The sequence below is a fragment of the Lagenorhynchus albirostris genome, chromosome 4, assembly GCF_949774975.1.
Source record: "Lagenorhynchus albirostris chromosome 4, mLagAlb1.1, whole genome shotgun sequence".
Lineage (NCBI taxonomy): Eukaryota > Metazoa > Chordata > Mammalia > Artiodactyla > Delphinidae > Lagenorhynchus > Lagenorhynchus albirostris.
Window position 1 is genome coordinate 12584146 of NC_083098.1, and position 13958 is coordinate 12598103.

Sequence of the window (13958 nt, forward strand, 5' to 3'; positions counted from 1 at the left end):
TTAGGCAAGCAAATATCAGAGAGGTTAAGTCTGAGACAGATAAGAAGGAGCTTCAGTTAAAGGGTTTAGTTGCTTGAAATACTGACCTCTCAAGCACCCTTTATATCCACGTGAGAGAAGATTTTACTAATTACACAGGCTAACAGCTCATTAAGAATACAGCATAGGGGGAGATCTTCAAGATGGCGGAAGAGTAAGACGTGGAGATCACCTTCCTCCCCACAGATACACCAGAAATACATCTACACATGGAACAACTCCTACAGAACACCTGATGAACGCTGGCAGAAGACCTCAGACCTCCCAGAAGGCAAGAAACTCCCCACGTACCTGGGTAGGGCAAAAGAAAAAGAATAGGGACGGGACCTGCACCAGTGGGAGGGAGCTGTGAAGGAGGAAAGCTTTCCACACACTAGGAAGCCCCTTCGCGGGCGGAGTCTGCGGGTGGCAGAGGAGGGAAGCTTCGGAGCCGCGGAGGAGAGCGCAGCCACAGACAGGGGTGCGGAGGGCAAAGCGGAGAGATTCCCGCACAGAGGATCAGGGCCGACCGGCACTCACCAGGCCTAGAGGCTTGTCTGCTCACCCGCCGGGGCGGGCAGGGCTGGGAGCTGAGGCTCCGGCTATGGTCGGACTGCAGGGAGAGGACTGGGGTTGGCGGCGTGAACACAGCCTGCAGGGGGTTAGTGCGCCACGGCTAGCCGGGAGGGAGTCCGGGGAAAAGTCTGGACCTGCCGAAGAGGAAAGAGACTTTTTCTTGCCTCTTTGTTTCCTGGTGCGGGAGGAGAGGGGATTCAGAGCGCCGCTTAAAGGAGCTCCAGAGACGGGCGTGAGCTGCGGCTAACAGCGCGGACACCAGAGACGGACATGAGACGCTAACGCTGCTGCTGCCGCCACCAAGAAGCCTGTGTGCGAGCACAGGTCACTACCCACACCTCCCCTCCCGGGAACGTGTGCAGCCCGCCACGGCCAGGGTCCCGGGATCCAGGGACAACTTACCCCGGAGAATGCACGGCGCGCCTCGGCACTCCGTGCCCCTCCCTTCCCGAGTGAGCCAGAGCCCTCGAATCAGCGGCTCCTTTAACCCCGTCCTGTCTGAGCCAAGAACAGACGCCCTCAGGCGACCTACACGCAGAGATGGGACCAAATCCAAAGCTGAACCCCAGGAGCTGTGAGAACAAAGAAGAGAAAGGGAAATCTCTCCCAGCAGCCTCAGGAGCAGCGGAGAAAATCTCCACAATCAACTTGATGTACCTGCAAATGTGGAATACCTGAATAGACAACGAATCAGACCAAATTGAGGAGGTGGACTGTGGGAGCAACGATATATATATATTTTTCCTCTTTCTCTTTTTGTGAGTGTGTATGTGTATGCTTCTTTGTGTGATTTTCTCTGTGTAGCTTTGTTTTTACCATTTGTCCTATGGATCTGTTTATTTATTTATTATTATTTTTTTTAGTATAGTTTTAATGCTTGTTATCATTGGTGGATTCGTTTTTTGGTTTGGTTGCTCTCCTCTTTCTTCTTTTCTTGTCTTTTCTTTACTAGTTTTTAATTTTTTTATTTTTAATAATTATTTTTTATTTTAATAACTTTATTTTATTTTATTTTTATTTATTTATTTATTTTTTTCTCCCTTTTATTCTGAACCGTGTCGCTGACAGGGTCTTGGTGCTCCAGCTGGGTGTCAGACCTGTGCCTCTGAGGTAGGAGAGCCGAGTTCTGGACATTGGTCCACCAGAGACTTCCCGGCTCCACATAATATCAAACAACGAAAGCTCTCCCAGAGATCTCCATCTCAACGCTAAGACCCAGCTCCACTCAATGACCAGCAAGCTACAGTGCTGGACACCCTGTGCCAAACGACTAGCAAGACAGGAAAAAAAAAAACACCCATTAGCGGAGAGGCTGCCTAAAATCATGATAAGGTCACAGACACCCCGAAACACAACACTAGATGCGGTCCTGCCCACCAGAAAGACAAGATCCAGCCTCATCCACCAGAATGAAATCCAAATGAAAATAAGGAAACACAAGCTTTAAATGATACATTAAACAAGATGGACTTAATTGATATTTATAGAAAATTCCATCCAAAAACAACAGAATACACTTTCTTCTCAAGTGGTCATGGAACATTCTCCAGGATAGATCATATCTTGGGTCACAAATCAAGTGCTGGTAAATTTAAGAAAATTGAAATTGTATCAAGTATCTTTTCCAGCCACAACACTATGAGACTAGATCTCAATTACAGGAAATAATCTGTAAAAAATACAAACACATGGAGGCTAAACAATACACTACTTAATAACCAAGAGATCACTGAAGAAATCAAAGAGGAAATCAAAAACTACCTAGAAACAAATGACAATGAAAGCACGACGACCCAAACCCTATGGGATGCAGCAAAAGCAGTTCTAAGAGGGAAGTATATAGGAATACCATCCTACCTCAAGAAACATCTCAAAAAAGCAACCTAACTTTACATAGAAAGCAGTTAGAGAAAGAAGAACAAAAATACCCCCAAAGTTAGCAGCAGGAAAGAAATCATAAGATCAGATCAGAAATAAATGACAAAGAAATGAAGGAAACAGTAGCAAAGATCAATAAAACTAAAACCTGGTTCTTTGAGAAGATAAACAAAATTGATAAACCGTTAGCTACACTCATCAAGAAAAAAAGGGAGGAGACTCAAATCAATAGAATTAGAAATGAAAAAGAAGTAACAACTGACACTGCAGAAATAAAAAGGATCATGAGAGATTACTACAAGCAACTAAATGCCAATAAAATGGACAACCTGGAAGAAATGGACAAATTCTTAGAAAAGCACAACCTTCTGAGACAGAACCAGGAAGAAATAGAAAATATGTACAGACCAATCACGAGCCCTGAAATTGAAACTGATTAAAAATATTGCAGCAAACAAAAACCCAGGACCAGATGGCTTCACAGGTGAATTCTGTCAACATTTAGAGAAGAGCTAACATCTATCCTTCTCAAGCTCTTCCAAAATAGAGCAGAAGGAGGAACACTCCCAAACTCATTCTACAAGGCCACCATCACCCTGATATCAAAACCAGACAAGGATGTCACAAAAAACAGAAAACTACAGACCAATATCACTGTTAAGCATAGATGGAAAAATCCTTAACAAAATACTAGCAAACAGAATCAAACAGTACACTAAAAGGATCATACACCATGATCTAGTGGGTTTTATCCCAGGAATGCAAGGATTCTTCAATATACTCAAATCAATCAATGTAATGCACCATTAACACCATTAACAAATTGAAGAATAAAAAGCATATGATCATCTCAATTGATGCAGAAAAAGTTTTCAAAAAATTCAACACCAATTTATGATAAAAACCCTCCAGAAAGTAGGCATAGAGGGAACTTACCTCAAAATAAAGTCTGTATATGACAAACCCACAGCCAACATTGTTCTCAATGGTGAAAAACTGAAACCATTTCCTCTAAAATCAGGAACAAGACAAGGTTGCCCACTCTCACCACTATTATTCAACATAGTTTTTGAAGTTTTAGCCACAGCAATCAGGGAAGAAAAAGAAATAAAGAATCCAAATCGGAAAAGAAGTAAAACTGTCACTGTTTGCAGATGACATTATACTATACATAGAGAATCTACCAGCATAAAGACACTACCAGAAAACTACTAGAGCTAATCAATGAATTTGATAAAGTAGCAGGATACAAAATTAATGCACAGAAATGTCTTGCCTTCCTCTATAATAATGATGAAAAATCTGAAATAGAAATTAAGGAAACACTCCCATTTACCATTGCAACAAAAAGAATAAAATACCTAGGAATAAACCTACCTAAGGAAGCCAAAGATGTGTATGCAGAAAACTATAAGATACTGATGAAAGAAATTAAAGATGGTACAAAAAGATGGAGAGATATACCCTGTTCTTAGATTGGAAGAATCAACATTGTGAAAGTGACTATATAACCCAAAGCAATCTACAGATTCAGTGCAATCCCTATCAAACTACCAATGGCATTTTTCGCAGAACTAGAACAAAAAATTTCACAATTTGTGTGGAAACACAAAAGACCCTGAATAGCAAAAGCAATCTTGAGTAAGAAAAACAGAGCTGGAAGAATCAGGCTCCCTGACTTCAGACTATACTACAAAGCTACAGTAGTCAAGACTGTATGGTACTGGCACAAAAACAGAAATATAGATCAATGGAACAAGATAGAAAGCCCAGAGATAAACCCACACACATATGGTCACCTTATTTTTGATAAAGGAGGCAAGAATATACAATGGAGAAAAGACAGCCTCTTCAATAAGTGGTGCTGGGAAAACTGGACAGCTACATGTAAAAGAATGAAATTAGAACACTCCCTAACACCATACACAAAATTAAACTCAAAATAGATTAAAGACCTAAATGTAAGGCCAGACACTCTAAAACTCTTAGAGGAAAACATAGGCAGAACACTCTATAACATAAATCACAGCAAGATCCTTTTAGACCCACCTCCTAGAGAAAGGGAAATAAAAACAAAAATAAACAAATGGGACCTAATGAAACTTAAAACCTTTTGCACAGCAAAGGAAATCATAAGATGAAAAGGCAACCTTCAGAATGGGAGAAAATATTTGTAAATGAAGCAACTGACAAAGGATTAATCTCCAAAATATACAAGCAGCTCATGCAGCTCAATATCAAAAAAACAAACAACCCAGTCCAAAAATGGGGAGAAGACCAAAAGTGTCATTTCTCCAAAGAAGATATACGTATTGCCAGCAAACACATGAAAGGATGCTCAACATCACTAATCATTATAGAAATGCAAATCAAAACTACAATGAGGTATCACCTCGCACTGCTGAGAGAGTGGCATGGACATGTATACACTGCCAAATGTAAATAGGTAATGGGAAGCAGCTGCATAGCACAGGGAGATCAGCTCGGTGCTTTGTGACCACCTAGAGGGGTGGGATAGGGAGGGTGGGAGGGAGACGCAAGAGGGAGGAGATATGGGGATATATGTATATGTATAGCTCATTCACTTTGTTATAAAGCAGAAACTAACACACCATTGTAAAGCAATTATACTCCAATAAAGATGTTAAAAAATAAGAAATAGTACTAACACCTTGAAAAAAGAGAAAATACAGCATAAAGAAGATCAATTATGAAGTCAAAAAGGTGAAAAAGAGAAGTGGAGCCACAGTAAACTAAATGCAGGTTCCCTGATTTATGGGGTTTTTTTATCATGTGCAATGTGGATTAAGTGGACTGAGTTGCTGGGTACCAGATGTAAGCCAAAGAAAAGACATTGGCCCAGGGTGGCCATATGAGTATTGATGGGGAACAATAATAATAATACAGTGCCAGGCAGTCTAGTGGTTAAAGTTTAAAATTTTCAGGAGTATAGCATTTTTGCAATGTAGCAATCATATTGATACACAATATCTTTCCTCCTTTTCCTAGAAATAAAGTACTAAGTCAGAAATGTAAGATTCTGATATAATTGGAGATATTACTGAGGTAAATGTGTAATTTTGAGGACAAGAGAAGTGCTTCTAAAAGGATTTCTTAATACCAGTAGTTTGAACTATGTGTAGTAATATAAGCTATATTTGTCAAACTCCTACAGAATTTGCCATTTAGACATATTTATGATAATAAGATCCACTATACTTAACCCAGTCTTTAAAATCTTAAGTGAAAATTGGGTTCCTTGAGATATTAGTACTGAGTGAACGTTCAGGATCAGATTCATGTACAAGAATGAGATAGTTCACCCATATCAGACACAGGCAATTAAGAAGCACAAAGGAGAAAGAGATTATTGGAAATTCTGTATGCTCCCCCGCCCCCCAAGCCCTTTCTTCCCACATTGGACATACATGCACATTCTGTCTCCAAAAAAGATTTTGTAGGCTTACCTACAAAACAGAGAGAGCATTTACATTATGAAACATCTCCATTTTTGCCCTAGAAAGTGTAAAGCTTTAGGACATTTTCCAGGGAGCCATAAACCATTAATTCATAGATTCGGAGTTTGTTTACTACTCCAATTAACAACTACTAATAATAATTCTTTAGGCCGGGACAAACTGCTAAGGGCTTTTATAGATAAGACTCTTCTTCCTAGTAAACATTACTAATCTCTTTACCTGGGATTCCAGTTGACAAGGGCATTAGACTCATTTACCTCCTTTTTTTTTTCCTCCCCCTGGGCTGCTCCCTCTACCACACACACACACACACACACACACACACACACACACACACACACACACACACACACACACACACACACACACACACACACACACACACACACACACACACACACACACACACCAGAAAATGGGGGAATAGATCCTAGACCAGCTGCTTTAATAAATCTTTTTCTCCCCAAATACTAATTAATGAAATATAATTGAGTCAGATTTACAAAAACATTTTCCAAAGCCTGTAAATATTCAAGCATATAATGAAATTTTGCAACCCTTGTAAACTTTAGTTAAAAAAAAACAAAAAACAGAGAAGCATGCCTATAATTTCTAGCAGAACTAGAAACCTTCCAAAATTAAAGAATGAAATAATCATGGAGATGATGATGATGATGGTGATAGTAAATAAGCTCTCATAATTTATCACTCTTCTATATTTACTTGTATTATCAGACATAATTATTTTCTGGGGTAGAGACTATTATTTTTGCCATTTAACAGATGTAAAATTGGGGCATAGAGAAATTAAATGACTTAGCCAGGTTTGTACAGCTAGTAGATTCTGATGTCATTGATCAAATCCAGGAAGTCTGACTTCAAAATCCATGCATTGACTGTTTACTCACATATGAGAAGAGCACAGATATTTCAAATTCAATATATCTTTATTAATAAAACTGGATAATAAAAGAGAAGCTATCTTATTAGAAAATAACAGTAGAGGATCAGTTTTGTTGATTATTACTGTTGCAAAAATGAAATAGATTAAATATTGACATTAATGAATAAGGACTAATTTGTTTGAATGGCTGTTATGAACTCAGTGTCTTGTGATGGGCTATAAGACACAGATGAAGTAGGAGATATAGCAGACAGCATAATACCTGCCAAAAAAGACTAGAGATTGAGTTACAGGTTATGGCAAATGAGATATATTTAAGTATCAACATCACAGAGGTGATAATGGAAGCAATTTACAAACTGAGGTAATTTGTCCAAATATATGTGATTATCATGCCAAAATTCTAAGTTAGAAATGCTTTAGTAGAGCATGACTCACAATGTTATTTTCATTTGTAAAATCCTAAATAATGTGAAGGCTGATAAACTAAACTGAGAAAAGAATGGTAAACAAGAAAGAGAGAAGTATTACCTATATTGCCATCTGTTGGGAAAATGAACATCTGTCATGTTGAATGAAACATGAAGCTTGGAAATTCCCAAGGAATCACAACAGCTAGAACTACTATTTAAGATCAAAAACAGACTTCAAGACTAATTTAGATACTTTAATTTGAAAAAGATATTTAAAGGAGGAAAAGCAAAGCCTCCAATAAGTTAAAAACTATGGCTTTTAAGATTTCCAGACATAATTTTAGATTAAATTAGAAAGGAATTGTGCTGGAGAAAGAGTATTGTCAAAACTTGTTTCCAGAGTACGTTCTATGGTCTCTGGAAGTATCTTGTTTTTTCACTAATAGATCCATGCATGTCACAACAGATGTAGGCAAAAATCCTAGCCTGGATTTAGTCTCAGTTCATACATGGCATTTTGAGTACAATTTGCTTCTTTGCGTCAAAATTTCATTTTCTGTAGAGTGGATGGGATTGGATTAAGTGATACTCAAGGCTACTTTCAATTGTACTCCTATTAATGCTGTGTATCTATTAAAAATATCCTGTTAATAATTGCATGCTTAAAAAAACATTTATTTTGTAGATGAAAATTGTGTTCCTAGAACTTCCTATTATTATTATTTTACATCTTCAAAAATCTTACATCAGTATCTTTTCTCTCCTTTAGGGTGGAGTTAGTGGGTTGACTGGAGAGCTAGAATTTGGAGAAAATGGAGGCAATCCCAATGTCCACTTTGAAATTCTTGGAACCAACTATGGAGAAGAGCTTGGCCGAGGTGTTCGCAAAGTAAGACCAGACACATTGATAAATTTTCTTTTTCCTATAGTAATATGGTTTTGTTTGATTGTTCTCCATGCAATACAATCACAGTATGCATTAAAGTCTGTACTGTAGTTTGAGAGAGAAGAAGAGGGGGAAGAATTAGGCATTTAGATGACCTTACATACTTATCAGAAGTATTAATCAATAAATTGTATCTGTGCCTTAGAATAAAGGGAAAAAATTAAACCGATCATTGCCTACGGAGCTAGCATAATCTTCCATTCATTATAATACTAATTTTTATAAAGTAGTGAATTTAATATTTATGCAATGCATAGCTACTTGGTTTTTAGCTTGTAACATGCACAAAATCAGAATAAGAGCGTTGATAAATTTTATATATTAAGAGGGAAAGTTTACTATAAAATGTGACATTACAGTATTTCAGCATCTATGCCGTGTAATAAGTAGAAAAGAAAATGGTTTGCAGGACATGGACTCTTGTTTTATACTACAGATCACATGTAAGAAGTTGAGCGCCAATAAAGATGTTTCATGAAATACTGGGCCAATAACTTTCTTAAGGAGAAATGTAAAAACCCTGGAGAAATGACTTTTCTACAGTTCTGATTTGCCATTTTTATATATTTTGGGTAGGGAAAAACCTAAGTTAATTGAGTGTGCATACAGAGTTCATAGCTATAAATCTGTAACTGTATAAAGTTGGCTGCATTGAAAGTAGAGTCTTCAGTAGATGTTTCTTTCCAGTGCTGAGGTGTAGGATGCAGAAAAGTTTATATAAATTGAAATTTAGAGTTATTCTAATGAGCAATATAAACCTCTTGGTAAATTTATGCTAGAGAAGTTGAAACTATCTTAATGTGTTTTTAATTGTTTTATAGTGAAACATAGCAAACATACAGAAAACTACATAAAGCACAAGGATAGTTTAGTGAATTATTGTAAAGGAAACACCCACTACTATGGTAAAGAAGTAGAACATATCAAGCATCCTAAAACCCCCATTATACTTCTTGTTGACATCCCTGACTTCCCTTTTCAGTAGTATCACTGTTAGTCTGAAATTTATGATATTAATTTGTTTACATTTTAGTATAATTTTATCACCTAAGTGTGCATCATTACATATTTGTTTTTCTGATATTTCAATTTATCAATGGACACAATATAGTATATATTCTTTCTTCTTGCTTTTTATATTCCTCGTTGTGTTTGTGTTATGCATTCTTGTTACATAAAGTTGTTTAATCATTTATATTGCTGTATCATTTTTTTATGTATAAATGTGTCACAACTTGTTGTGGTCTGTTTCTGCTTTTAGGCTATCATAAGCAATGATATTATGAATATTCTTAGACGTATATCTTGGATATATTCTCTTGTACTTGTGCATGTATTTCTGTAGGATTTGTATCCAGGAGTAGAATTGCTGCAATACAAGAAAACATACACTGAACTTTACTAGATAATCTCAAACCTATTTTCATAGATATTTACCAATTTATATACCTCCATCAGTGCTACAAATTCAAATTGCACTAAATGTTGGTTTTGTTACACTTTTAAATTTTTATTAAGTTATTCAGTGTATAATGGTATATCTTTTTATTTCGATTTGCATTTCTGTTATTATAAAAAGATTCTGCATCTTCTGCATTTGTTTGCTCCTCAGGTTTCTTTTTGAGTTAATTGCCCATTCAGGTCCTTTGGCCATTTTCCTATTGGGTTATATTTTGTGTTGTTTTGTTTTTTTTTTAACATCTTTATTGGAGTATAATTGCTTTACATTGCTGTTTTAGTTTCTGCTTTATAACAAAGGGAATCAGCTATACATATACATATATCCCCATATCTCCTCCCTCTTGTGTCTCCCTACGATCCTCCCTATCTCACCCCTCTAGGTGGTCACAAAGCACTGAGCTAATCTCCCTGTGCTATGTGGCTGCTTCCCACTAGCTATCTATTTTACATTTGGTAGTATATATATGTCCATGCCACTCTCTCACTTTGTCACAGCTTACCCTTCCCCCTCCCCATGACCTGAACTCCATTCTCTGCATCTGTGTCTTTATTCCTGTCCTGCCACTAGGTTCTTCAGTAACGTTTTTTTTTTTTTTTAGATTCCACATATATATGTTAGCATACAGTATTTGTTTTTCTCTTTCTGACTTAGTTCACTCCGTATAACAGACTCTAAGTCCATCTACCTCACTACAAATAACTGAATTTTGTTTCTTTTCATGGCTGAGTAATATTCCATTGTATATATGTGCCACATCTTCTTTATCCATTTTTCTGTCAATGTAAACTTAGGTTGCTTCCATGTCCTGGCTATTGTAAATAGTGCTGCAGTGGACATTGTGGTACATGTCTCTTTCTGAATTATGGTTTTCTCAGGATATATGCCCAGTAGTGGGATTGCTGGGTATATGATAGTTCTACTTTTAGATTTTTAAGGAACCTCCATTACTGTTCTCCATAGTGGCTGTATCAACTAACGTTCCCACCAACAGTGCAAGAGGGTTCCCTCTCCTCCACACCCTCTTCAACATTCATTGTTTGTAGACTTTTTGATGATGGCCATTCTGACCGGTGTGAGGTGATACCTCATTGTAGTTTTGAGTTGCATTTCTCTAATGATTAGTGATGCTGAGCATCCTTTCATGTATTTCTTGGCAATCTGTATACCTTCTTTGGAGAAATATCTATTTAGGTCTTCTGCCAATTTTTGGATTAGGTTGTTTGTTTTTTTGATACTGAGCTGCATGAGCTGCTTGTATGTTTTGGAGATTAATCCTTTGTCAGTTGTTTCATTTGCAAATATTTTCTCCCATCCTGAAGGTTGTCCTTTCATCTTGTTTATGGTTTCCTTTGCTGGGCAAAAGCTTTTAAGTTTCATTAGGTCCCATTTGTTCATTTTTGTTTTTATTTCCCTTTCTCTAGGAGGTGGGTCAAAAAGGATCTTGCTGTGATTTATGTCATAGAGTGTTCTGCCTATGTTTTCCTCTAAGAGTTTTATAGTGTCTGGCCTTACATTTAGGTCTTTAATCCATTTTGAGTTTATTTTTGTGTATGGTGTTAGGGAGTGTTCTAATTTCATTCTTCTACATGTAGCTGTCCAGTTTTCCCAGCACCACTTATTGAAAGGCTGTCTTTTCTCCATTGTATTCTCTTGCCTCCTTTATCAAAGGTAAGGTGAACATATTTGCATGGGTTTATCTCTGGGCTTTCTAAATGTTCCATTGATCTATATTTCTCTTTTTGTGCCAGTACCATACTGTCTTGATTATTGTAGCTTTGTAGTGTAGTCTAAAGTAAGGGAGCCTGATACCTCCAGCTCCGTTTTTCTTTCTCAAGATTGCTTTGGCTATTCAGGGTCTTTTGTGTTTCCATACAAATCATGAATTTTTTTTGTTCTAGTTCTCTGAAAAATGCCATTGGTAGTTTGATAGGGATTGCACTGAATCTGTAGATTGCTTTGGGTTATATAGTCATTTTCACAAATTTGATTCTTCCAATACAAGAACATGGTATATCTCTCCATTTGTTTTATCATCTTTAATTTTTTTTTTTTCTTGCGATACATGGGCCTCTCACTGTTGTGGCCTCTCCCGTTGCGGAGCACAGCCTCCGGACACGCAGGCTCAGCGGCCATGGCTCACGGGCCCAGCCGCTCCACGGCATGTGGGATCTTCCCGGACCGGGGCATGAACCCGTGTCCCCAACATCAGCAGGCGGACTCTCAACCACTGAGCCACCAGGGAAGCCCAATCTTTAATTTTTTCATCAGTGTCTTATAGTTTTCTGCATACGTGTCTTTTGTCTCCTTAGGTAGGTTTATTCCTAGGTATTTTATTATTTTTGTTGCAATGGTAAATGGAGTGTTTCCTTAATTTCTCTTTCAGATTTTTCATCATTATTGTATAGGAATGCAAGAGATTTCTGTGCATTAATTCTGTTTCATGCTGCTTTACCAAACTAATTGATTAGCTCTAGTAGTTTCCTGGTAGCATCTTTAGGATTCTCTATGAATAGTGATATGTCATCTGCAAACAGTGACAGTTTTACTTCTTCTTTTCCGAATTGGATTCCTTTTATTTCTTTTTCTTCTCTGATTGCTGTGGCTAAAACTTCCAAAACTATGTTGAATAATAGTGGTGAGGGTGGGCAACCTTGTCTTGTTCCTGATCTTAGAGGAAATGCTTTCAGTTTTTCACCATTGAGAATGAAGTTGGCTCTGTGTTTGTCATATATGGCCATATATTATGTTGAGATAGGTCCCCTCTATGCCTTCTTTCTGGAGAGTTTTTATCATACATCTGTATTGAAATTTTTCAAAAGCTTTTTCTGCATCTATTGAGATGATCAAATGGTTTTTCTTCAATTTGTTAATATGGTGTATCACATTGCTTGATTTGCATATATTGAATAATCCTTGCATTCCTAGGATAAACTGCACTTGATTATGGTATATGATCCTTTTAGTGTGCTGTTGAATTCTGTTTACTAGTATTTTGTTGAGGATTTTTGCATATATGTTTATCAGTGATATTGGTCTGTAGTTTTCTTTTTCTGTGACATCTTGTCTGGTTTTGGTATCAGGGTGATGGTGGCCTCGTAGAATGAGTTTGGGAGTGTTCCTCCCTCTGCTATATTCTGGAAAAGTTTGAATAGGATAGGTGTTAGCTCTTCTCTAAGTGTTTGATAGAATTCGCCTGTGAAGCCATCTGGTCCTGGGCTTTTGTTTGTTGGAAGATTTTTAATCACAGTTTCAATTTCAGTGCTTGTGATTGGTCTGTTCATATTTTCTATTTCTTCCTGGTTTAATCTTGGATGGTTGTACTTTTCTAAGAATTTGTCCATTCCTTCCAGGTTGTCAATTTTATTGGCATATAGTTGCTTGTAGTAGTCTCTCATGATCTTTTATACTTCTGCAGTGTCAATGGTTACTTTTCCTTTTTCATTTTAATTCTGTTAACTTGAGCCTTCTCCCTTTTTTTCCTGATGAGTCTGGCTTATGTTTTATCAATTTTGTTTATGTTCTCAAAGAACCAGGTTTTAGTTTTATTGATCTTTGTTATTGTTTCCTTCATCTCTTAATTTCATTTATTTCTGATCTGATCTTTATGATTCCTTTCCTTCTGCCCACCTTGGTTTTTTTGGTTGTTGTTCTTATTTTTCTATTTGCTTTAGGTGTAAGGTTAAATTGTTTATTTGAGAATTCTTTTCTTTCTTGAGATAGGATCGTATTGCTGTAAACTTTCTTCCTCGAACTGCTTTTGCTGCATCCCATAGGTTTTGGGTCATCATGCTTTCATTGTCGTTTGTTTCTACGTATTTTTTAATTTCCTCTTTGATTTCTTCAGTGATCTCTTGGTTATTAAGTAGTGAGTTGTTTAGCCTCCATGTGTTTGTATTTCTTACAGATCTTTTCCTGTAATTGATATCTAGTCTCATAGCTTTGTGGTCAGAAAAGATGCTTGATACGATTTCAATTTTCTTAAATTTACTGAGGCTTGCTTTGCATCCAAAGATGTGATCTATCCTGGAGAATGTTCCATGACCACTTGAGAGGAAAGTATATTCTGTTGTTTTTGGATGGAATGTCCTATAAATACCAGTTAAGTCCATCTTGTTTAATGTGTCATTTAAAGCCTCTGTTTTCTTATTTATTTTCTGTTTGGATGGTCTGTCCATTGGTGAAAGTGGGGTGTTAAAGTCCCTTACTATTATTGTTTTACTGTTGATTTTCCCTTTCATGGTTGGTAGCATTTGCCTTATGTATTGAGGTATTCCTGTGTTGG

At 37.1% G+C, this 13958-nt stretch overlaps 1 protein-coding gene across 2 annotated transcripts in view; it reads left to right on the forward strand.

Moving 5' to 3' along the window:
• Positions 1 to 13958, forward strand: part of GRID2 (glutamate ionotropic receptor delta type subunit 2) — a 1331651-nt gene that overhangs the window by 825139 nt on the left and 492554 nt on the right. For both annotated transcript variants that reach the window (XM_060147100.1, XM_060147101.1), the window contains one exon: positions 8038 to 8157. In XM_060147100.1, the coding sequence (XP_060003083.1) occupies positions 8038 to 8157 (120 nt within the window). The remainder of the gene's footprint in view (positions 1 to 8037; positions 8158 to 13958) is intronic.